The sequence below is a fragment of the Neophocaena asiaeorientalis genome, unplaced genomic scaffold (assembly GCF_003031525.2).
Source record: "Neophocaena asiaeorientalis asiaeorientalis breed wild unplaced genomic scaffold, Neophocaena_asiaeorientalis_V1.1 scaffold177, whole genome shotgun sequence".
Classification (NCBI taxonomy): Eukaryota; Metazoa; Chordata; class Mammalia; order Artiodactyla; family Phocoenidae; genus Neophocaena; species Neophocaena asiaeorientalis.
In genome coordinates this window covers 8,874,181-8,898,950 of record NW_020172779.1, presented here as the reverse complement: position 1 = coordinate 8,898,950, position 24,770 = coordinate 8,874,181, and the positions used below count along the sequence as shown (strand labels likewise).

Below are 24,770 nucleotides of genomic sequence, written 5' to 3'. Positions count from 1 at the left end.
TGACTTTGTGGGGAATGTCAATTTCGTATTCTGAAATCAGTGTGTCTCTAGTGGCAAGTGGAATCTTTTCTTCATTGTGGGGACAGGAGTTGCCTGTCTGAGGCTGTGAAGGTGGGGATGGGCAGCCAGCTAATAGCTCGCGTAGCAGCTGCCGTGACAGTGGAGTGTGTCAGCTGAGGCTTCCCGAGGTCCGGCCTGGAGTCAGCGACCCTCCTTGTGGGTGGACACATGTTCCCCTAGGCCAGTGCTTCGCAACGGGGGCGATTTTGCACCCAGGGGACGATCGACAATGTCTGGAGACATTCCTGGTCGACTTGACTTGCGCGGGGGAGGGCTAACCAAAACATCCTCCAGTGCCCAGGACAGCTCCCTCAGCAAAGACGGATCTGGTCCAAAATGTCAGCAGTGCTGAGGTCAGGACCTGCCCTGGGTGGGCCTGTCCCTGTGACCCTCTCCTCTGCAGAGGTTTCAGAGAGCACTTTCCCATCCCAGGGGTGCCATCTGATGCTTAATTAGCCTCCCAACAACATCGGCGCTCAGAGGGGTGGCCAAGATGCACAGCACCTTACCGTAGCCGTGTGCTTCCACCTGGGCACTTCTTACACCTCGCTTCCTCCAGCCCCGACCCCTCCTGCAGCAGAAGCCGAGCCTGAAAGAACAGCTTTTCAAGCCTCGTTCACCACCTGCACACTGTAAACCCCAGGATGGCCTGTCCATTAGTCCTCCGCTGTGTGGGGAGATGGACGCCACCTGCAAGTGAGGCAGCATGGAGGGATGGGCGATGCCACTTGATGGATGCCACCGGCCCGCCTCTGTCTGCAAAGCCACTGTGGCAGGTGGCAGTCTGGAGGGTGTAGCCATGTCAGGCTTTGCGGGGGAGGGAAGAGTGGGTCAGTGGCTTTCCTCTCCTTATCCCCCCACTGCCTGTATCCTCCCCCAATAGGCATTAAAAGGTTTGTATTATGTTTGGGACTTTAATGTGTCTCTTTGTCCTCGGTGGGGAATGCCTCCAGCTTGTCATGGTGGGAGAGAGCTTTTCAGTATCCGTAAAAGCAGGACTTGGATCTTAGCTCTACCGCTTACCAGTTCTGTGGCCCTCAGCCAGTTAACCATGCAGAGCCTCCGTTTTTTCCATTTGTAAGATGCAGACAGTAGTACCTACGTCGTAGGGTTGCTGCAACAGTCACATTCCCTGCACCATTTCATAGCAATCCCCCAGCCAGTCTGTGGGCCCCTCCAGGGCTAGGTCTTTGTCATCTTTGGAATCACTTTAATCCTTGTTGTATGGTAGATACTTATTATGGGGTGTGTTGTATTCCCCCCAAAAAGACAACTTGCATTCTAACTCCCAGTACCTGTGAATGTGACCTCAGTTGGACATAAAGTCTTTGCAGGTATAATCAAGTTAACATGAGGTCGTTAGGGTAGGCCCTAATCCAATACAACTGGTGTCTTTATAAGAAGAAAGAAATTTGGACACAGATACAGGCAGAGAGGAGAATGCCTTCACATATGTCTCACGTGAAGACAGACACACAGGGAAATTGCCATGTGTAGACAGACGCAGAGACTGGAGTGACGCATCTACCAGCTGTGGATTGCCAGCAACCACCACAGCTAGGGAGAGGCAGGGAAGAATTCTTCCCCTGCAGCTTCCAGAGGGAGCCCTGCCGACACCTTGGTTTTGGGACTTCTAACCTCCAGAATGGTGAGACAGTAAATTCTGGTTGTTTTAAACCAACCAGTATGGGGTACTTTGTTACAGCAGCCCTAGGAAACTAATACAATACTGAATAAATGTTTGTGGAATTTGTGTCTTCATGTGCAAAACTCATCGTATTCTGCCCCCATGTTCATACTTTGATAGTCTAACCTCTAGGCTTTTTACTTCTTTCTTTCCACTGATCATCTCCTTTGCAGATACCCCAGTTTTGATCGTCAGCTGATTTTGTACTAATTTATCATAAAAACCTTTGCTTGTTACGGGGGAAAGTTCTTAACGTGTATCACACTGAAAAGAATGAAGATTTTTGCCATCAAGTATCTGTGCCTCTCTCAGCAGCGAATGATGGGCTTAGTGTTTCTTTTAGCCACGGGGTGGTTCCTGGTGCTGTGAGAAAGCGCCAGGCTGCTGCTCCCTTCCGTCTTCTTTAAACTGGCAAAAGAGAGAACCAAATCAAGTAGCTTTAAAAATAAGGAGATGTGTGAATTTGCAAAAACAGGAGCCCCAGGTCCAGGAGAGCAGGCTCCCCACTGTGTTAATCTGGCAGCCCAGCGAGGTCACTGGAGACTCGGGCTCCTTCTGTGTTCTGTCCACAGGACGGGCCTCCTCCTAAGGCAGGTGTCCCCACGGCCAGAAAGCTGGCTGACCACAGCAGCTGGGCAGCCTGCTTCCAGTTCATGACCTGTGGGGTCTCTTCGGTGTGTTGATCTTAAGATCAGGGACATTTTTGGAACTTCCCTGGTGGTGCAGTGGTTAAGAATCCACCTGCCAATGCAGGGCACGTGGGTTTGAGCCCTGGTCCGGGAAGATCCCACATGCCGCAGAGCAACTAAGCCTGTGCGCCACAACTACTGAGCCTGCACTCTAGAGTGGGTGTGCTGCGACTACAGAGCCCGTGTGCCACAACTACCGAGCCCGTGTGCCACAACTACTGAAGCCCGTGTGCAGCAACAAAGACCCAACACAGCCAAAAATAAATAAATAAATAAATTTATTTTTTAAAAAAGATCAGGGACATAGGGACATTTTCCCCAAAGGCCTCCCCTACGGGGTGGTTCCTGGTGCTGTGAGAAAGCGCCAGGCTGCTGCTCCCTTCCGTCTTCTTTAAACTGGCAAAAGAGAGAACCAAATCAAGTAGCTTTAAAAATAAGGAGATGTGTGAATTTGCAAAAACAGGAGCCCCAGGTCCAGGAGAGCAGGCTCCCCACTGTGTTAATCTGGCAGCCCAGCGAGGTCACTGGAGACTCGGGCTCCTTCTGTGTTCTGTCCACAGGACGGGCCTCCTCCTAAGGCAGGTGTCCCCACGGCCAGAAAGCTGGCTGACCACAGCAGCTGGGCAGCCTGCTTCCAGTTCATGACCTGTGGGGTCTCTTCGGTGTGTTGATCTTAAGATCAGGGACATTTTTGGAACTTCCCTGGTGGTGCAGTGGTTAAGAATCCACCTGCCAATGCAGGGCACGTGGGTTTGAGCCCTGGTCCGGGAAGATCCCACATGCCGCAGAGCAACTAAGCCTGTGCGCCACAACTACTGAGCCTGCACTCTAGAGTGGGTGTGCCGCGACTACAGAGCCCGTGTGCCACAACTACTGAAGCCCGTGTGCAGCAACAAAGACCCAACACAGCCAAAAATAAATAAATAAATAAATTTATTTTTTAAAAAAGATCAGGGACATAGGGACATTTTCCCCAAAGGCCTCCCCATCAACCTCTCCATCTTTGTCTCATCCCTGAACCAGCCACTGCCAAAGGGGATGGCATTAGATCATTGGCCCTGATTAATCCTCTGGGGAGGAATAGATGGACTCTGGAGAGTGGACCATAGTGCCCCGTGCACTCTCCCCAAATTAACAACTCCTGTTCATCTTTGGTAGGCAGAATAATGCCCCCCCAAATACCCCCGTCCTCAACCCCAGAACCTGTGAATATGTTACTGTACATGACAAAAGGGGCTTTGCAGATATGATTCAGCTAAGGATCTTGAGATGGGGGAGATTATCTTGGATTATTAAGGTGGGTCCAGTACAGCACAAGAGTTCTTATAAGAAGGAGGAAGGAGGATCAGAGTCAGAGAAGATGTGAGGACAGAAGCAGAGGTTAGAGAAGACTGAAGTTGTGACAACACTGACTTTGAAGGTGGAGGAAGGTGCCAGGAGCCACGGAATGCAGGCGGCCGGTAGAAGCTGGAAGAGGCAAGGACACAGATTCTCTGGGCCTCCAGAGGAACGAAGCCCTCCTGACATCTTGATTTTAGCCTGGAGAAATTGATTTTGGATTTCCAATTTCCGGAACTGTAAGATAATAGCTGTGTGCTGCTTTAAATTAAAATATTAATAAATTTAATATATTTAAAATTTAAATTTGTGGTAATCTGTTACAGCAACGATCGAAAATTAGATAAACAACAGGGTCCTACTGTATAGCACAGGGAACTACATTCAATATCTTGTAATAACCTATAATGGAGAAGAATCTGAAAAAGAATATATAGATATGAATCACTTTGCTGTACACCAGAAACTAACACAACATTGTAAGTCAACTATACTGCAATTAAAAAAAAACTAATACACCATTGTTTCTCCAGGCTGACCTTGAATCAGTATAGATCTTTTGTAAGATAATAGGGATCTTGTATTCATTTTGAGTCTTCTGTTGTGTGCCAAAGATGATACACAAATATTTATGTGTTAAACGAAAGACAAACCCAGTCCCTTGCTCCGCCTCCAGGTATAGCAAAAAATGCTCTCCAAGTGGTCCATGTTGGTTTCTTCAGTCTGTACCAGTGCTGGGTGCAGGGAAAACAGAAAACAAGTAAGATCTTGTCCTTACTCACAAGCTGCTGAGTACATCGCAGTCATTTGATTCCATAAATATTCTCTCTGTCAGCGCAGAGCTCTTCCAGATGTCGGCTGTGGCATTGTAACTAAAGCCAGCTTCCTCTGAAGCTTTTTCAAACCTGATTTTTTTTTTTTTTTAGTTCTTAGCCAAGGGGTCAGGAAGAGCAGAAGACCCTGTGAAGCACATCCATGGATGGAGCTATTTTTAGAGGGCCCTGCGTGGCTGAGATCAGCAGCAAATTCTAATGGTTGGGTCCTGGGGTCCACGGAGGATGTCAGCTGCCTGTCTCCTGCCCTCGTGCCACTTGGACAGAGACACTGCGATTTGCGAGTTTGCTCTGGTTCTTCATTTCCTTCTGTCGCAGGAAGCCCTGTGCTGCAGAGCACGGTGGTGGGTTGCACACAGCATGTTGAGAAACTGCTTGTTCTCATCCCACAGTTCAGCTGTCTCTGGGAAGCCTAGGGCTTTCCTGGGGATGATAAATGACCAGTGGCAATGTATGAAAATATCTGGGAAGCTGACAGAAGTCGGGAGCAGAGAAATGGGGTTAGGGAGCTGAGCTTTGAGGTGATCTTTTCCAACTGCAGAATTTTATTTTGAGGAGACTCAAACTCAGGGGTAATCGATGAAGCAGCTCTCGGTCACTTAGCTCTGTGTTAACAGCTTAGCAAAGATTGGAGCTTAGTTCCCGTGGTGCCAATTCAACAGTTCTAGGCTCAGGAACAAAAATTTGAGAGCTGGACCGTAAAGCCTCAACATCCATAAGAGTGTGTAGTTAAGTTAGCTCAGCGGAGTGTTTTGGGCTCTGCCGTTTCCCTTCTCCCTTTGTCTGTAGTAAGTGCCATGTGCTGAGTGGTTACATGCATGGAGTCCGTAGATGTGGCCTGGGATAGAATCCCACTTACTAGCAGCGTGACGTTGGCCAAATTACAGAAGGCTTTCTTCCTGTCTGGGATGATAGTAACAGCAGCACACCTGGGCTTGTTGGGAGGATTAAATGAGCTCACGTGTGCAAAGCACTCATCCCAGGGCCCAGCACATCCTCAGGTCTCTACAAACGACTCACTTCCTGGCACCTGACCATCGCTCTCCAGCACTTCGGGTGACTGCATGCTCGTCCGTTGTGTGGCTGTGTCCTAGGGTCTATTCAACCTGCTCCCTAGAATGGGATGCTATTTCCAGTTTTTACTGCCGTAAGCAACATTTCCATGACTGTCCTCATAGGTAAAGATTTGCTCTCACCCTTAATCGTTTCCTCTGGTAACATTTCTAGGAGTAGAATTGCTGGGTCAAAGAGGGGGCTTGTTTTTAAGGCATTTCTTGATAGATGCTGCCAACTTTTCCTCCAGAAAAGTGCTGGTTTACACTCTTACCAGCTGTGAATGAGTGTGCCCGTTTCCTTGCATGGCTGGGTTATTAACTTTTAATTAAATGAAGGCCCAGGAAAAATAAGAGGTATTTCCCTGCGGATTCAGTGTTCCTCGTCCTTGCTTATAAGCAATAAAGGCTTAAGAACCTGAAATGAGCCCAGAAGGCAAGTGGCTCATGTGAAAACAGCGCCCTCTACTGGTTTTACCGGGTAGAGAGGTGCAAGCTACAGTGTAGATGGTGAGGCTCCGGTGGTCACTAACTCCTGGCAGGTGCCAGGAGCTCTAGGGCAACATTTTACACTTCTGGCCATTTAGTAAGTCAGCCTCAGATGACCTTTCATTCTTACTCAGTTTCTTTCACAGAAGTGCTTCTCAACTGGGGGAGAGTTTTCTCCCCAGGGAGCCCTTGGTACTGTCTGGAAACATTTTTGGATATCACAGGCTGGGGGGCTGCTACTGGCTTTTGGTAGGTTGAGGCCAGGGATGTGGCAAACCATCCTACAACGCAAAGGACGGCCCCCTAACAAGGAATCGTCCTGCCCCTATGTGTCAATCAGGTTCAGATTGAGAAACCCTGTTTTAGAAGAATGGAAGAATTGCTCCAGAAGGCTTCTTTTCAGACTAAAATAAAATATAGAAATATTAAACATGTATCACCAGTATTACTTTATTTTTTGGTTCTGGAAACCTGATCGTTTTGCAGAATAAAATGGAAAACAGGTGGAAGTGAAGCAGCGCACTGGCATTTCTAGGAGAGAAGGCAGAGTGGAAAACACGGCCCATAATAATGTCACAAGTACTAATAGGGGAGGGAATTTTTTTCCTATTAACTTGATTTGGTTAAACCTGCCATAAATTCCTGTGCTTCCCCTTGAAGGCCTTGTCTGTAAAAGAAATTAAATTTTAAAAAAACACAGTGGTTTTGGGGACCCTTTTCCCTCTGATTTCATGAGCCCCAGTGTTTTCATAACATTTATAATTGTGCTTTCCAGTGCTTAGTGCAGAGTGACCATCTGCAGATACAGTTACTTCCCCCTCCTCCACGCCCAAGTAAATGCTGATTTAAGCATTGTTTCTAAGGGGAGGAAGGAAGGGAACTTCAAAAATAATCTTAGAAAAGGGTGTGCCTGAAGGGAAAAGTATGACAAGAATTTCAGGAGCACTAAGCTGTATTTCAGTTTACTCGACATTTGCTGCGTTTGAGGACTTCTCTCTCTGGCGTTACCCAAACCCATCAAAAAACATACCCTGCTCTTTCGTCTTGCTTTAGCCCTGCTTTCTCTACGTTACTTGTATTCTAGAATATGTGGCTTTATGGAGTGGCTTCATTGGTGGTTCTGAGTAATGCTAAGAGGATTATTTTGCCAGAAGTGGAAAAAATAAAACAAAACTACAGCTTTCCCCTAAATATCAGATACTATATCAGATACTGTTTTAATCATCTTCCTTGAGAGGTATTTTTCAGACCCATGAGTGGGTTGTAAAATCAACTTCTGGGTCACAATCAGCATCTAAAAACTAAAAAAAAAAACAATAGAAAATATTAGAGGGTATCGTATATAGTAAAGGTAGCTTTTGTTTTGATGATTATTTCAAGATACGTAGCCATACGTAGATGTTTACGTCTGTGTACACAAGCCTGGTGAGAAGTCTGAAAGACCATGGCTTGGGTTTTATGACATGGTGAAATCTGGCCAGTTTTGTAATTCTTTCATTGCCTCTTTAAGGACCTCAGTGAGTCCTACTTGTCTCCTGTCCCTCATGTTTGCTTCTGTTGCTTTTCCAGGTGGTACCAGGGAGATTGGCTCGGCCTTAACCAGGATGTGCATGAGGCATCGCAGCATAGAAGCCAAGCTGAGGCAGTTTTCCAGGTGAGGACCGTGTTTCTTCCAGACCTCAGACGCCCTTGCTGATTTCAGGTTAAGGAAGCGGTGAGACATAGCATAACTTGCCTCAAGCAGTACTGGTTTCCCCGTAACGTTAAATCCCCACAGCCCATCTCTCATCACAGCCCGTCCCTCTGCGCATTCACTGAACAAGTATTTGATTGAGCATCTGCCAGACAGTGGTCTGGGCCTTGGGGCTCCAGTGAAGGACCAGACAGCCTGGGTCCCTGCCTCATGGAGCCTGCACCCCCCTCTGGGATCTTCTCTGTGTCTCTCCTCACACTCCATCAGTGTGAGGCGCCGAGCACCCTGCTGAGACCCCTGGGTCCCCCACCCCTGCAGGAACCTCATAGGAAGAGGAGCTGCCGTGCTGGAGAGTGAGGCGTGCACTGCCGCCCTGTTACCCGGGACCTGTGTATGTCCTCCAGGCCCGCCGAGGAGGGCGGGGGCGGCTCATAGAAATTTCCACGCTGCCAGCCTCTTGTCTGTTTCACAAGCGTCCAGGATGGGTAGAAATGGCAGTGGCTGGCACAGGGGTCTGCAGTCACCAGTGTTCCAGTGAGAGTGGGACGTTCTCCCAAACAGATGAGCATAATTCAGCACTTCTGCACCGCTCTGCTTTGTGAATTGCAAGTTGCGTGAGGCTGTCACGGTGGAATCCCTCTGACCCTCTTGCAGGACCACCTCAGGAGGCTGCAGAAGGTAGTGGGAAGCACCTGGTCTTAGAGTCACCCGGGCCTAGGTTTGAACCCCGGGCTGGCCGCTGACAGGCCGTAATCTTGGGCTGGGCTCTCAGCCCCTGTCAGATGGGCGTAGGAATCTCTGAAGTGTTCTTGTGCAGACGTACGTAGTGTCCACGCAGTGGAAAGCACCTGCCGGAGCGTGTGATAAAATCTGGCTTCCTCCTTCCCTCCTCGCCCCTGGGGAGTGCTCCCCGTGATGGCACCCCCTGCGCCTCCTCCCACACACGTCGTCTTGTTTTTTCTGGGGCCCGTCCTGTGACACCTCATTCCATTTTAGTGATGAAGAGACGCCAATTCAACAGCCACTGTGTATTGAGCAGCTACTATGTGCCGGCATTGTCTTAGGTGTACAGGGCATAGCCCTGAGTAGGAAACACATCCTGCACTCATGAAGCTTATGCTCCGGACACTGTATAAACCTGATAGAGTGTCAGGCGGTGATGAATGACAGGAGAAGGAACACACGGGATGAGGTGGGTGGCGGCTCTTGGACACAGGCTGGTTAGGCAGCGTCTCTGTTCAGAAGGAGGGTTTGGACAGAGCTGGAGGAAGTGAGGCCAGAGGATGCGCCTGTGAGGGGCATCTTACCACTAGACCCTGGTAAGAGAAGAGGGGGTGGTACCAAAAGCTTGGAGATTTTCAGGAGGCCCAGCATCAAAAAGCAGTCTAAGAATACTTTTGTTGCCGTTCTCACCAGTGCCATTCACACAGTTTATGGGCATTCTCTTAAGTTCCCAACAACATCTCTGTAATGTAGGATCGGGTCGATCCTACTTCCATTGCACAAAAAACCCTGGCTCCCCTGACTCATGATCCCTCTCTGTTGGGAGCTACCTTTCCACTCATTGAACTGCAGTCTGTTTGGGAGTGCACAAAATAAGAAGGGATGTACCTGGAGACCCCTCACCCCTCTGATCCTGCCTAGGCTGTCCACAGTCTACATTTATGACTTATCCTGAATGCATGTCAGAATCATATGGGCCTTTTTTAAAAAAAAGGTAATGCTGGCCCCCCACCCTGCAAGTTTCTATCAGGTATGGGGTGAGGCCCCGGTGTCCTCACCTTTTCAAAGCTCTCCAGCTGGTTCCCTTGTGCAGCCAGAGGTGTGACCCCACTGATCTGCAGCGTTGCTTGTTAATAGAGTGTGGGAATGGAAAAAGGGGGCCATGAGAAGAGGTCGCGCCCACCAGTCACGGGTACAGCTTCTTAGCTGTCATTGAAAAGCCTCCTGAGGACACGGTTGCTGTGAAACTGGGGGATTTGGATGTGAACTGGGGCTTAGTATGCTGCCTTGTCTGGCTTCAGGTAATCGTGATTCAGGTACGTTTTAACAACTGAATGTAAACCTTGACAACAGAATGTGTCTGTTTAATGTCTCCTTTTCTTTCTCCTTTGGTACAAGTGCTTTAATCGACTGTCTGATAAACCCGCTTCAAGAGCAGATGGAAGAATGGAAGAAAGTGGCCAACCAGCTGGATAAAGACCACGCAAAAGGTACTGGGCAAGGTGGCAGATGCATATCAGTCCCAGGTGGCATGTTGCCGGCTGCTGCCTGTGCCTCTGCTGGGTTCATTGATGTCACCCAGAGGACCTGCTCTTTTACCGCTGCTGCTGTGGACATCTCAGTGTTGGAGGGTGAGGGGTCAAAAGTGATCCCATTGCAGGACTCAGTGCTGGGTTTGGGGCATGAAGCATCACTCAGTGGGTAGCCTGATCGCGCTCTGTGACATTAATTGTGATCCTCTGAATTAAAAGTGATTTGTAACAGCAGGCTTAAATGCCAGAGATGCACTTAGGGCATTTCAGCACATTTTGAAAAGCAAACTTTTAATGATGTAAGCTAACCTTCAACCAGTGGGTCTCAGTACCTCATGTGCTAGGTCTGGGGACAGAATGGTCCAGGCAGACGCCACCCCTGTCAGTCTTCCTGGAGCCGAAGGGTGGGGTGCTGGTGGTACGGAAGGGGCAGGAGACTTTGCTCCACGGATCATACAACCTTCAGTAAGTGTGGTGGAGGGAAAGCGTGTGGGCAGATCTGAGGGGATGAAACAGGAAAGAGTTGACGCATAGGTGCTACCAAGAGCATATAAGAGAGAGCCCTGCTCTGATAGGCTCAGGGCTGGTGGGAGGGAAAGGTCGGGGATGGCTTTGTGGGAGCCGGTCCAGTTGGCGATTAGTTGATGAGGGCAGCAAAGGAGAGAAGTATCAGAGGTGACCGTCATTTCAGATGTTCATGCCTGGGTGATGGAGATGCCAACAACAGAAATGGAAAAGTCCAGGGTGGGTGTAGGCTGGTGGGGGAAGAGGAAGTGGCCGGTGGGGATGTGAGTCACGTGGGCCGCCCCTCCTCCGTGTCCACAGTGTCTGGCCTTGGTACTAATGTGAAAGTAAAGCAGCTGGGCCTTTCCCAGTTCTTTTCCATGCGGTCTAGTTTCTCCTGCTGTAGTCTGAGGGGCTCTTTTCTGAATTGTAACATCTGGCCAGCGTCTTGCCACGTGGGTTCTTTTTGGAATGAAGCACTGTGGATTTGGGCCTTGGGAAAGTAGATAATACTGAAAATATTTCCTGATACTTAAGCTGAGAAATTGTGAATTTTAGAATTTTTATTAAAATGTTCCCAGATACCATGTTTCTTCAAAGCTGGTATGAATGAATACTGTAGGGAAAGACCCCAGTGCGTTTTGTTGGTTTTCGTGTTCATAGCCCCTTTGCTGTCAAAGGTCCTCATGAGAGTTTTATCATTTCGTATTCCAGTAAAGCTATTTATTGCATGTCATAGTTTATGCTTTTGGTGATGAAAGTAGTGGCTGTTGCTAAAGTGTTTTCTGTTGAGCTAAGTGGTAAAATTATTCAATATTCTGCTTTCTCTTAGAATATAAAAAAGCTCGCCAAGAGATAAAAAAGAAGTCCTCAGATACACTGAAACTGCAGAAGAAAGCAAAAAAAGGTAATTCTGCTGTTAATGTGTTACTTGGGGAAAATGAGCACTTGCCTGATTTTTCTTTGAAGTGGAAAGTGTTCAATCAGACTGCCTTACGTGTAGTGGTCCTGTGAACAGATAGGAGCTAATAGAATCTATCTGAAGTCCCCAAGTGCAGAATATCTATTAATTTGAGACCCTTGCAAAGTTGTACTTGACTCATTCCTTCCCCCCAACCTGGTCTCCAAAATTTGACAGTTTCCATGCTTATTGTACATTGTGATGAGACCTATAAATTTCTTGGAGGCCTTGGGATAATGCATAAAAGCCTCTTTGCAAATGTTGTATAGTAATTATTGCAGAAATGATGTCATTTTCTCCTCTGTCCTTCACAGCCTATAATATCTGAAACCCTTTATTAAGTCTCGTGAGAATGTTAGAAAAGGCTGCAGTGGGAGCCGGGAATCATTGCTGTGTAGGGAGATTTTTCATGGTGCTCATGAGGGTGGGAGCTGGATAAGGAAAATGAGACTGCTGGTGCAAGATGCCCCTCCTCCCCCCCCCAGCTGATTGTCATTTGCAAACCAGTTAATTATCAGATCCATGACCCAGCTTTGCTCTTCCGGCTTGAACTGGGAGTTTTAAGAGAAAAATCTAGCTCCATCCACTTTGAAAGCATTCGTAACATTTTACTAAGACCTAACAAGATGTAGGGACTCTCTCTCGAACTTGAGCAGGTGACATTCCCTCTAGACTAATTCTTCTTGATACCACGATTTGGAATTTGCTGCATCACAACTGATAAAATGGGTATTCCCGCCCCCCATCAGGATGCTCTGTGGGTGGGTAGTATTGAGCGTTTGTTTGAGACAACAACTTTTTTAGGTAGAAATCCCCAAAACCGAATTTCCTCTTTCCTAAGCAAGCAGTTCTCATTTGGAATTAAAAGAAACATCTGGAGAGATGGGATTGTTTGGTAGAAGAGGGGCGAGGACAGGACAAAGTTTTCAAGCTTTGGCATTTCTGAAAAATGTCCCCCCCAGTTCTTATAATAACCAGGAGACCATTTCAAGATAAAGACAGCGAGATATTCACCCACGATCAGTTTTTCTGTTAGTATTGGCCCCATTTGTTTCTTTTGGATGTGTTTTCCTGGTCTTGGTGCTTCTGCAGTTTATGTTCTATCTGATTCAGGTGCCTGAGAGCTAGCATTCGACAAGTGGAATAGGGTTTGTGGCCAGTAACGTTGTAGTGAGTCTAAAGGTAAATGTAGATAAAACTGCCACCATATTACATTGAATCTGAGGTTCTGTAAAAGAACAGGAGGGTAAAAATTTGGAGCTGAACTCTACCTAGTTGACAACATGCCAGCTTTGAGATAGGAGAGATTAATGAGTTTGGAGAGAGGGTCCAAGGAAGATCTGTGGCTTGGAAAAGGTTTGGGAATTTGGTGAAAAGGATGGGGTAAGAAAAAGTAGCGGTTTTCCTTTCTCTCTTCCAGAGTTTTCTTTTCAGAGGCCTTAAGTTCTTGGCTGCAGTGATAATCCTTTTATCTGAATTTTACATGGAGGCTGAAACAGTCTTCATCTGTGACTCAAAGTCACTGGCATTGTCCAATTAGCAGAATTTGGACCTACAGGGAATGACTGGTAGGTTGATTGCAGTGCAACACAAAAGGAAGTTGCTGGTAATTAGACTTGCCCAGCTCTGCTTAGGCTGCCTGGAGAGGATAACGACCTTCCCATTAAAGCACTGGATAGAAAGATTCAGGACACATGGAGGTGCCGGACTGTATGACATGAGGGGCTGCTTCTGGTCCTGGGACTCGGGAGTAATTGGCTTTTAGTTGTGAGGTTTCTTGGTGGCACTTAGGCCTGAAGGCTGAGACAGTAGAGGCTGTGATCAGGGGTTTCTGAAGCATCCATCTTTTCAGCCCCAGTCGTATATCTGATGGTCTTGGGCACCATATCCTTTCCAGACGAGGTAGCAGTGATGGTGTTCTTACACCAAGTCAGGTCAGTAGCTTAGAATGTTCTGGATGACTTTCTAGATACTCCAGTGAACAACCAGAAAACAGTTTTTGTTTCTTTCCTTTATAAAAAAAATTTTTTCTAAAATATGTAAGTGCCTTTTAAAACTCTCATTTGTATATTTCTGGGGTGAATGGAGCTTTCTAGGAGGTACCAGAGTTATCGTTCTGAGTGAATGTTAATGAAGTGCTCTCCTAGAAACAGTATGGCCTGAGAATGGAAACAATACAAGCTAAGGGCTGGAAGAAATCTGGTTATTTGAGACTCCCAGTTATTTGGGGGTCTGGTTAGCTGCGGTTTCCCCTTTTGCCTAAAGGCCTCTCTGTCAGTTTCATCTCCCTCAAGTGCTCAAGTGGTAGCTTTCTAGACTCTTGACTTGTAAAGTGTTGGTAGTTCCTTCTGAGATCTATCCAGTGCTTTGGATACATTTTTTTTTTGTCCTGATAGAACTGAATCTGGTTTATACAGTGCAATAATCACTTCCTCTTAAATATGTTTTCAGAAGGTCATCAAACAGCTTTCTGCCACTCCTTTTTCCAAAACTGTGATCTTTGATCTAAAAAAATCTTCTGACTCTCCTTTTCAAAGTTGAAATGCGTTTATACATTTAAGCATGGTTCTGGCACTCCCTTTGACCTTGGCAGGCACATATGGGGTGTTATTTTTGTGTGTGACTAATTTTCCTTAACTTTCACTCTGCAGCTGTATCACCTTTTGCCACATTCTTTGTTTGACTCTTTTTTACTATACTATAGAAGGGTAATTTGTACTCTAAAGGTATTTAAATATCACCGTCAAAAAACTCTGAATGGTTTTTGGGGTTTGATTAGACTTTATCTTAAAATCATTTTAAAACAACTTGACATGTGCTCCAACTGTGGGTGAATGTACCTATTTTTGTGGAAGGCAGGCTACTGAACACCTACCGGGCATAAAAACTAGGCAGGGAGTTGGGGGCTGGAGGAATGGTCCCGGCCCTCCGAGAAGTTCCAGGCCAGCGCCCAGGGTCGGTGCATGGGGCAGAGCTGCCTTGTTGAGTGGTCAGGGGGACAAGACAGAGGCAGCCAGGAGGGTGGGGAGGGGCTGTGGGGCTGACCCAGCAGCCCCAGGTTCTGAGTGGCATCTCTTGAACCCTCATCGAGTCCTGCTGCTTGACGTCAGCTCGTGACCCTTGAGGTCCTAGAGCTGGTTGTAACCCAACTGGGGGAAGTAAGAGGATCAGAAGTGGGAAACATTTTATGCTGTTTGCCCACTTCTGCCGCCTTACTGTACAGACGGTAAGCCTTATTTCTCATTTAGTTAGCTCTCATGTTATTATTAATTTTAATTAAAAAATTAATTATGGTGAAGCCTTCTGTTTCCATCTGTAACTACTAGAAGTTTATCAGAGACTTTGAGGGAGGGAACTGGAACATTTTAATATGTTAACCCTTGAGCCTGACATTGAAATAGTTGTTTTCACCAGAGGCTGCAAAGCTAATATTATAAACCTAAGAAACAGACTCCCAGAGTCCCATATTAGCATATTATTTGCTATTATACGAAAATTTTAAGTTCTTTAAATTTTAAAAAATTTAAAAAATTTTTCATTTTCACCCCAGCTTGAACTTTTGATCCTGGTTTCCCTAGTTACTTTTAAAGTTACAGTAAATTACACTTGAAAGCTCTTCTTGTTAAAGCATCTTAATTGGCTTCTTACAGGAATATAGTCTTCATTTATATTTTTAAGAAAAAACCTTGCTGCATTCTCTAGGGGTGCTGATTACTAACTAGGAAGATGTCTGTTTAGATGAGAAGGAAAGGCCATTGGCAAGTGAAGGAAGGGAACTTGGATTTGCAGCTCTTGGTGGATGTGGGTTTAATCGCACCAATGTAAAATTCGGTGGCAAGCCACGGACTGTTTTAACACATGAAAGAAAGGTAAGACTGCTGCTCGAATACCAGTTTGACTTTATTATTTTCCTTTTTGTGTCAATTGTGTATCCTGCACTTTCTCACCGCACGCCCCCCCCCTGCCAGTGGACGCTCTCGGTAAGTCTGTCATCCTGAATCTCTGGTGGCTGGTCACGGTGTGGTCCTTACTGTGGGCTTTCCGTGGTTGTCCAGACCTATGCTAGTTGCCCCAGTTTTCCTGCCAGTTCAGAACAATCAATGGTGCCTACTTAATCTTCCATAACTTTAAGAAAACTCTGTGTGTGTGTGTGTGTTTCAGTCAATCATTTTCTTTCTTTGAAGTTTGGCCCTTTAATGGGTTAGCTCAACATTCTAGGAGTCTCTGCGTCCTCATAATTCAGCATTAGACTCATGGAAAAAAGAAATACAGAGTGACTTAAAGCCTCCCTTCCACGCGAAATAAATATAACTATACATACATATCTAGGTGTATATGTGTGTATTTATATCACAAACAAAACGTGGACAGCTACGCTAAATAACTCCTCAGAATAATTCCCAGATCGGATCTGGTTGTATTAAGCTTGCCACATATCTTTAACTTTGTCCCCCCAGGACCATATAGTTTTTTCAAAACCAACCATTTATTTTTTAAAAATCAAAAGTATTTCTTATTTCAGCAGAGTTTGTGGAATGCTTCATTTCAAAGGTATCAGATCTTCAAATTCAGTAAATCAAAATGATTCTTCTTGACTGAAAATTGACCCTCATTCTGTGGGTGACAACGCTGCTAAAAACCTCAAGTCGCTTTCGGTGTCTCGTGGCTGTCCCTGTGTCTCGGAAAGGTCTGTCTGTGAGCCGTCCGTGTAGTTTATCTTGCCTGAGCGTGCCCGAGTGTTCTCTGAGCCTTTGCATTGAGCAGCTCCAAAGAGGTTTTTGCGTCGGATTTTGTCATCTACGATGAACCCGAAGCACACAGGTCCCCTCTGACAGGTGCGGCTGGGATGACCAGCTGTCACGGGGGACACAGCTCTGCCTCCCTCCCGTCATGTTGATGTTGGGATAGTGTCCCCCACCTTTTTTTTTTTTAAGATGCTGTTGTTTTATTTTTTTTTATTTTTATTTTGTTTTGCGGTACGCGGGCCTCTCACTGTTGCGGCCTCTCCCGTTGCGGAGCACAGGCTCCGGATGCGCAGGCTCAGCAGCCATGGCTCACGGGCCCAGCCGCTCCGCGGCATGTGGGATCCTCCCAGACTGGGGCACGAACCTGCGTCCCCTGCATCAGCAGGCGGACTCTCAACCACTGCGCCACCAGGGAAGCCCAGTGTCCCCCACCTTTTAAAGGTGATAATTCTCTCCAGTCCTCAGTGTTGTGGTTCAGAGACAGCTTGAACAGTTTTTAGTGCACCTTTGGGAGGAAGGTAAGACACAGCCATTCTTTTGCTTATCGTGATAAAATTCATATAACATAAAATGCACTGTTTTAACCATTTTAAAGTGTATATTTCAGTGGCTCTAGCGCATTCTCAATGCTGTGCAACCATCACTACTGTCTAATTTCAGAACGTTTTCATCACCCCAGAAAGAAATCCCTTTCCTTTTAAAGCTGTCGTGCCCCATTCTCCCTCCCCCAGCCCATGACAGCTGTTCATCTGCTTCCTGTCTCTATGGATTTGCCTATTCTGGACATTTCTTATAAAGGGAATCATACAGTATGTGGCCTATTTGAGGACTCAGACTTTTACTAGAACCTTTGCTTGAAAGCCTGGCATGAGTCTGTGGAGTAAATGGGGCATGCTGCTTGTTTTAAGTGACGGACAGTAGGATTAGGGATGAGTAAAGGAACCACGCAGCCTTCTGTGACTTAGATTCTGCTCACCTTAGGGAGAATCTCTGCAGCCCCTCTAGTTCTCTGTCTTGCAGGGGCCCGTTCACAGGGCTAAGCCACAGTGGCATATGATTATAGCAGTGAACTTGGGCATAAAAACTTTGGAAAGCTGTGTGGCTTGAAGCCCTCATAAATTTTAGTTTACAAGTTCTACATCATGTTTGAACCTGGAGATCTGTATTTTAACCAAGTTTCATGGTAGTTAAAATGTCCTGGTTTAACAAAAGAAGAAAATAATACGTATACACAGAACTTTCCCTCCGTCAGTTAGAAGTATTTACCTTGAATCTTGCATAAGCAGTGACTGGGGGCCTCCACAGGGGAGAAATTTACAACTCAATAAAGTGTACTGAGCCAGGGATACACTGCTCCCACCAGGAATTGAGACTCTAGTGGAAGGAAACCAATTATAGTCGTTCCTCGGTATCCGAGGGGCATTGGTTCCAGGACCTGCCTCAAGACTATGCGATGCTCAAGTCCTATAGTCCGCCCTCCACATCCACGGTTCCGCATCTGCGAATTCAAACAAGAATTGTGAACATAGTGCACGACCCATGGTTGGTTGAATGCGGAACCTGTGGATTTGGAAGCCGATTCCATATATATCGAAAAAGATCCATACGTAAGTGGACCCGTGTTCAAACCCGTGTTGTTCAAGGGTCAGCTGTAGTTTAATCTGGTGAGCTCAGCACCACGATGAGTATAAGCGGAAGGCGTAGCAGCTGGGCAAGGCGCAAGGAACCCATGCACGCTTGGTGTGGGTGGGTGATGAGGAAGATGAAGAGGGGTCAGCTGGTGGAGAATGGGACGAGGGCTGCTCAAGGTAGAGGGGACAGTGCGAGCCCTCACCATTGAGACGGGAGCACCAGAACCGTGGGAAAGGTGACCATGCTGCGGAGGGGGAGTGCGGGTGATACCCCAAGTCACCTTTTGGGGAGACTGACAGTTCCATCTTGGGTGGACTGAGAACCACAGTGACACCCCGTGTCAGCCTCAGCTACCTGCCTCCAGATGGTTCTGTCACTCGGCCCCATTTCTGATCAGACCCCATACCGGACTCAGCTTCTCTACCCATCACCCTTCTTTTCTTCCGTGCGGAGAAAGCAAAAAGCCTGTGCAGTGCTGAAGCCTTTCCACTGGTGCAGTGGTTTCCGCGGCCCCTGGCTGCATCAGGGTGAATGTTTGCATTTCCTCACCCATTTCTTCTGTGCTTACAAAACTGGCAAAAACCATTCTCAGGATGCCCCAGAAACTGCAGTCAACGAGTGGATCACTCTCCCTGGCTCAGTGGTGAAAACTGAGTATGTCTCAGCCACCTCCATCCACTCCCCCTTTGGGTTTTGAAAAGGAGTAGCACTGGGAGCCCTCCTGCCCGGAGGGAACCCCCACCTACAAATCTGAAGTCTGGGTATCTGTTCACGGATCAGCTGACTTTCTCGCCTGGCACGGTGCAGAGGCTTCTTTGCTGCATTCCCACTGCCGAGTTAGGGGAGGTGGAGAAGAAGCAGACTGCTCAGAAGGTGGTGTGGCCTGCACAAAGAGACCCTCTCAGCGGTTAACCCCATCTGTCATGGGTGTGCCTCCAGGAGTGGTCAGGAATTGTCATGCCCCCAGGACCTCCTGGACCCCTGGAGTCAGCATGGAGCCAGGGGTGGCCCGCCCTGTATTGCCGGTGATCTAGGTTGCAAGACCCAGCCCTAGAAGAAGCGACCCCCAGAAATCTCCTCTGGATGTTTTCTCCGACCACCTCCCCGTGATGCGTGTCAGCTGTCTGCAAAGGGACAACCGAAAATAACAGCGGTCCTTTCTGAATGCTGACGTGAGGTGGTGAAAAGAGCTGGTCCATGATTCCAGGCGTCTTCCCCACTTCCCGCTCACCTCCGGTGGGCATCCCTGGAGGGGGATGGATTGCCACACCAGTGCGATTGGGAAAAGGGTACTTTGAGCCCAAAGCAATGATTGTTCTCTATTGGAACTAAAGCTGGAAAAGTTCCTTCTGAGGTCAGAAGGGGGTGACTGTAAATGCAGACGGGTGATCGCTTAGACCTCCAGGGGTTGCTTGACCACTTGTACGTAGCCTTGTGGTCTTTCTGGATATTTAGATGCAACTGCACGTAACGTAGCAGGGAAGATTATTGAGTCACTGCTTCATTCTAGGCTTGGGAAAGGTGTTATAGGAGTGCACACATTTAATTATGCAGGAAATAATGGAATGGGTACAGTTTTACTAAATGGGGCAACCTGTGTGAAATGGACTTTTTAATGAGTCAGTGTTAGAGAACCACAACCCTACATAAGGTTCTGGCCCTAGAAATGCCAGGTAAAGCAGTCAGCAGAGCAAGGAGAGAGAAGGGAGAGGTCAGTGGGTGATGGCAGCCGACCCTGCCAGCCTGTGCTAACGGGCCGATGGGGGAAAAGCATAACGAAGGGGCAGCCCGACTCCTCCTATCTTAGTACAAGCAGCAGCGGTCAGACTTTACTTTTGAGACCCCGGGTGGCATTCGGAACGCCGTACCTAACTGCAGTCAACAGAGATGTTGGAATCTAACCCAAGAAGTTCCTGAAAGGGACGGTTGCATTTTGGGATGAAAGCATGTAGTCCTCGGAGGCCAGGGGACTCATTCGTCATACTTCACACCAGGGCGTTCTAGGTAAAAACAGACCGAACAGATCCCCCTGAGGCCAGAGCTGCGAGCTCCCTTCCTCCGCAGAGCTGGTCTCTGGGAAAACCTCGCCCCGACGCAGCTCATCAGGTGCCTTGCTTGTGACTCTAGCTGCAGATGGCTCATTGCGGGAGCGGAAACAGATGCCCTGAAACGTCCCTGTGCATGACGAGACTGTTTTCAAGGTTTGGAGCGCCTGGCTTCCCTGTGGCTGCATTTAGAAGCTGGGAAGATGCATTTACGGTGGGGGGAGGGGGCAGGGAGAGCGCCCAGCAGGAGCCCAGTGCTTTTGTCTCCGTGTTAATTTTGCCGGAGGACAAAAAGGACGACATGCTTGGAATATCCATTCCTTGCACAACGTGGTTTTGATTTACCCCGGGAACGCTGAGCTGGTGGTGCGGGTGCAGGACTGGGGGTGTAGTCCTGCCTTTCTTGAGTTGCAAGCCATTCACAGTTTTCGGGGGGTTTATTGTTTTACTTCCGGCGCCTCTCTTTCATTCATACATCCCCAGTGACCGCCGCAGAGGAGCCCTGTGAGGCAAGCGCGCATCTTCGCTCATTCAGGAAGTAGATATAAAGTGCCTCCTCTGGGCTGCACCCCCTTGGCAGCCACGGGACCAGAAGGAGCCTCTGCCCTCAAGCCGTCCCCAGGATGGCGGAGGCCTTTACGTTCTAACATCAGTCCTCTGACACCAACAGGGTGTCCTGCAAGTCACATCAGTTCAGATACTAACTACCGGAGTTGGCTTAGCTAAGGACTCAGCCCCACAAGACTTCCTCCTCTTCAAGATTCACCAGCCACAGGTGGGGTCCGCAGACTACCCACCCTTCCGCCCAGCCCGTCTCAAACTTAGGCTCTCACGTGAACCGCCTCAGGTTTGACAATTTGTTATAAGGACTCGCAGAACTCAGGAAAGCACGGTAGTTTCCTGCTGACTTATTATAAAGGAAACCAGTGAGCGTCCAGGTGAAGAGCTCCGTAGGATGCAAGGTGGGGCGGGGGTGGGCACAGAGCTTCTTTGCCCTCACCAGGCACGCTGATGGATACACTGGAGCTCGCCGCTTCAGAGTTTCTGTCGCATTTTATCGTTACGGAGGCCTGCTGTCCCCTGCTGTGGTGCCCAGGGTTAGAAGGAGGACTTCAGAGATGCTGCGCGACTGCCGACGGCACCTGCTGCTTGTCGAGCGCTGACCACCTGCTGGCCGTTGTGCTGAATGCTCTAGTGAATGAGTCCACTTGGTTGGTCTTACAGCAACCATGCGAATCCGGTACTGTTTGTTATATTTAACAGATGAGTGGAAACTGAGGCACAGCCTGTTGAAACAATAACAGAAATTGAGTTTGTTTGGAAATGTTTAAGTCGAAAGAAAAAAAAAAAGAAAATGGTTAAGTCCCAAAGCTTCCAATCTTATCTGATCAAATCTCTCTTTTGATTTCTGGTTGGTTTTGCTTTGGGGAATCGATCAAAAACCGCTGCAGGATGTTAAGAGTAGAAGATGATATATGTAGCGATAATAAGGATAGCCACCTTTTGGTGGAAAAAGAGAATTTTTCACTCCAAATTCTAATCTCCAGCATCACCTTGCATGTCTATTTCTGAAACTATACCCCCATGTTTCAGTATTTATATCCCATATTCCATTGACTTCAGATGCCATCAGTTGTAAGATGCACTATTTTTTTCTTTTTTCTTTTATTTTTTGTGCGGTACGCGGGCCTCTCACTGTTGTGGCCTCTCCCGTTGCGGAGCACAGGCTCCGGACGCGCAGGCTCAGCGGACATGGCGCATGGGCCCAGCCGCCCCACGGCATGTGGGATCCTCCCGGACCGGGGCACGAACGCGTGTCCCCTGCATCGGCAGGCGGACTCCCAACCACCGCGCCACCAGGGAAGCCCACTATTATTTTCTGAATGATAAAAAAGAAAAAAAAAATGCCGATTACACGATGACATCCCCACTGACTGTAAGACATCTTAATTTGTGAAAAAGTGGGCATCTTCAGGTGAAATACGGTATTTGCACAAGTGGGTCAGGGGCAGATGGAAGTCATTTTGTGGGGTTCCAATGGCTTCTCCATACGTCTGGGGGAAAAGAGGACTTCGGATGTGTTCCTGACGGTGAGCTTGGCCCAGTGTGTCTTGGGTTGGTTCTCGCCCGTTGGAAAGCCCTTTGCCTGCTTCTGGCTTGGTTCAGCCCCGAGGCTCAGGTATGGGCTGCAGTGTGTGTAGGGAGAGGCTGGGAAGTTCCAGATGACGCTAATCACTTGACTGCTTTTTTGATCAGGCTGTTACTATGTAGAACCTTTAGCCCCTTCCGCCTTGTTCCCAGGGTTTATGTTTGCTGTGAGCATGAAGCTACAAAGAATGTGGGCTTCTGAATGAGAAAGACAGAGGGTTGCATATGTCTGTGCCCATTCCTAGCTCAGGGACTTGCAAGCCACCCTGGTTCCCTCGGTCTCAGTTTCCCCCTCTGCCAAATGAGGGTGTTAATTCCTGCGTTGAACGTTTATGTGTATGTAGATTAAGGAAAATTAAAATGTAAATGTTGGGAAAATATGGGATCTTGGTTTTATTCCAGAATGCTTTGTGACCTCTATCTCCTTTAAAAAAAAAAAAATCTTTTCTCCTTTAGGGGTGCTGCTTTGACCCATGAAACAGTGCCCATTAATAGTGCTTTGCCCCAGGAGCATTTTTTGTAAAGAGAATAATCATATGACTTCCCCTGTGCAGGGAGTAAGGGGCTGCTTGCTGGCTGTTGTTCAGCGGAATTCTCCAGCATGAATCCAACCAAGACCTGGAAACCAGCAGGGGAAAAAAAAATTCTCGAGACTGAGTTGACTTAGATTTTCCAGAAAAGGTCACAAGCGATGCTTTGCTCAGGAATTTTGTCTGGAAAGCCTGTTTAAGGCACCTCCTCTCTTCTTTTGGCTGATGGACAGCCCTGGAATTTGCTCATTTTCCATTGTTAGGCCATTTAAGGGCGTGATGGTCAAGCCAGTGAGCAAACTCAGATCAGGCTATTATATCAGTGCCTCATTCGTTTGCAAATATTTGAGTACCTGCCTTACAAGCAGGTGTGCTGACAGAGAAGATACCGCACTGAGCAAAAATATTTGTGGTTTCTGTCCTCGTGGGGCTTCCTGAACAGTAGGGGAGACTGCCATCAATCAAAGAACTGGAGAAATAAAGATAAACTTAGAATTGGGAGGAGCGTCGTGAAGGCTATGTATAAGGAACTTCTAAGAATCAAGTAAGAGGATTTAGTCTAGTGAAAGAGTTCAAGGAGGGCTTTCGTGAAGAACCGGGACCTGCAGGATGAACAGGTGCTAGACAGGTGGGGAGGGAGAGTGGATGTGTAGGTATGGAGCCAGACCCTGGAGAAGCGCCTGGGAAGTGGACAGAGGAGGGGAGGAGGAAAGGCAGAGGGTGGTCTAAGAAGTTGACCCACGCATGCCTTGCAGGACAGGCCATGTTAAGGACATTAGACTTTTCTTGAAAGCAACGGGAGCTACTGAAAAGTGATAAGATTTGCATTTTGAAAGGAATTTGGGGCTGTTCTGGGCGAGCTGGTCTCAATGCAATCAGGGTGGCCTATTAGGGGCTGATGGAGCTGTCCAGGTGAGAGATCAAGGTGGCACAGTGAGGGTGGCAGTAGCAGAGGTGAAATAGGTGACAGAATCAAGTCCATGTGGGAGCTGGCATGGCCAGGACCTGTACTGAGGTCATCGGCAGTGGCTCTCCTCGCATTGCTGATGGGAGGGAAATGAACAGGTCTTTGTATATTAAGTCAGTGCCAATACAACTCTGAATTTGTGGATCTAGAAAGATGACTGTATCTTAAAACCAGTACATCCAACAGGGACATGGAATAATTTCTTCCACAGTCGTTTTTTAATAAATATAATTACATGTTGTGTTAGTGAATTTAAGAAATAAACATTGTGTTTTTAGGTTATGATATATCCCACATGGAAATGTACTCACTATAATTATAGCAGTCTTTATAGATGATACTTATTTTAGAATACTACAGTTTGGAAGTCCTTTAGTTATAACATAATACACATTGAAAATAACTTGACTAATCATGGAATAATTTAAGCTTATATTTACCGGATTAGGTAACACTTGGGTCTAGTCACTTTGCTTTCCTATGTCAGTGTATTTTTAAAAGTCAGTATCATTAATTACAGATAGGTGTGTGCCTTATAACTTGTGAAAGGACGTAAAGATACCTCCCCAGTTTCTTACAGTTATAAGTTGGTATTGAAAGAAATTGCTACCATCATCAACCCCCTCCTCTGGAGTTAAGGACATGCTGACTTGGTCTGCAGCCCTCTGTGGTTCCTTAGCTGGAGCATCCTTGGAGAGGCTGAGAGGCTTACAAGGAGGCCTCTGGAGCAGCCGCAACCATGTGGCCTCACCTGCAGGGCCCGGGGTTAGCCAGGCTGTTTGGCAGGTTGCAGAGACGCAGGGAGTTTCATTACCAGAGGACTTGTATCATGTACACATTCAGTGTATGTGGATTCATCTGCGCAAGTCAGCATTTTATTTATTTAAAAAAAAATTTTTTTTGGCCGTGCCGCAGGGCTTGCAGGATGTTAGATCCCCGACCAGGGATCGGACCCCGGGCCCTCCACAGTGAAAGCACAGAGCCCTGACCACTGGACCTCCAGGGAATTCCCAGAGTTTCCTCTATTTGAAAATGCTGGGGAATTCCTTGGTGGTCCAGTGGTTAGGGCTCCGTGCTTTCACTGCTGAGGGCCTGGGTTCGATCCCTGATCGGGGAACGAAGATCCCTGATGGCAGCTTCCT

General features: G+C 47.5%; 1 protein-coding gene across 7 annotated transcripts in view; it reads left to right on the top strand.

Moving 5' to 3' along the window:
- MTSS1 (MTSS I-BAR domain containing 1) overlaps window positions 1–24,770 on the top strand; it is a 158,702-nt gene that overhangs the window by 115,820 nt on the left and 18,112 nt on the right. For 4 of the 7 annotated variants that reach the window (XM_024740984.1, XM_024740981.1, XM_024740979.1 and 1 more), the window contains exons 4-7: window positions 7,718–7,802; window positions 9,963–10,054; window positions 11,433–11,507; window positions 15,530–15,541. In XM_024740984.1, coding sequence (XP_024596752.1) covers window positions 7,718–7,802; window positions 9,963–10,054; window positions 11,433–11,507; window positions 15,530–15,541 — 264 coding nt within the window. The remainder of the gene's footprint in view (window positions 1–7,717; window positions 7,803–9,962; window positions 10,055–11,432; window positions 11,508–15,529; window positions 15,542–24,770) is intronic. The other 3 variants (XM_024740985.1, XM_024740980.1, XM_024740983.1) reach the window with 1 other exon arrangement.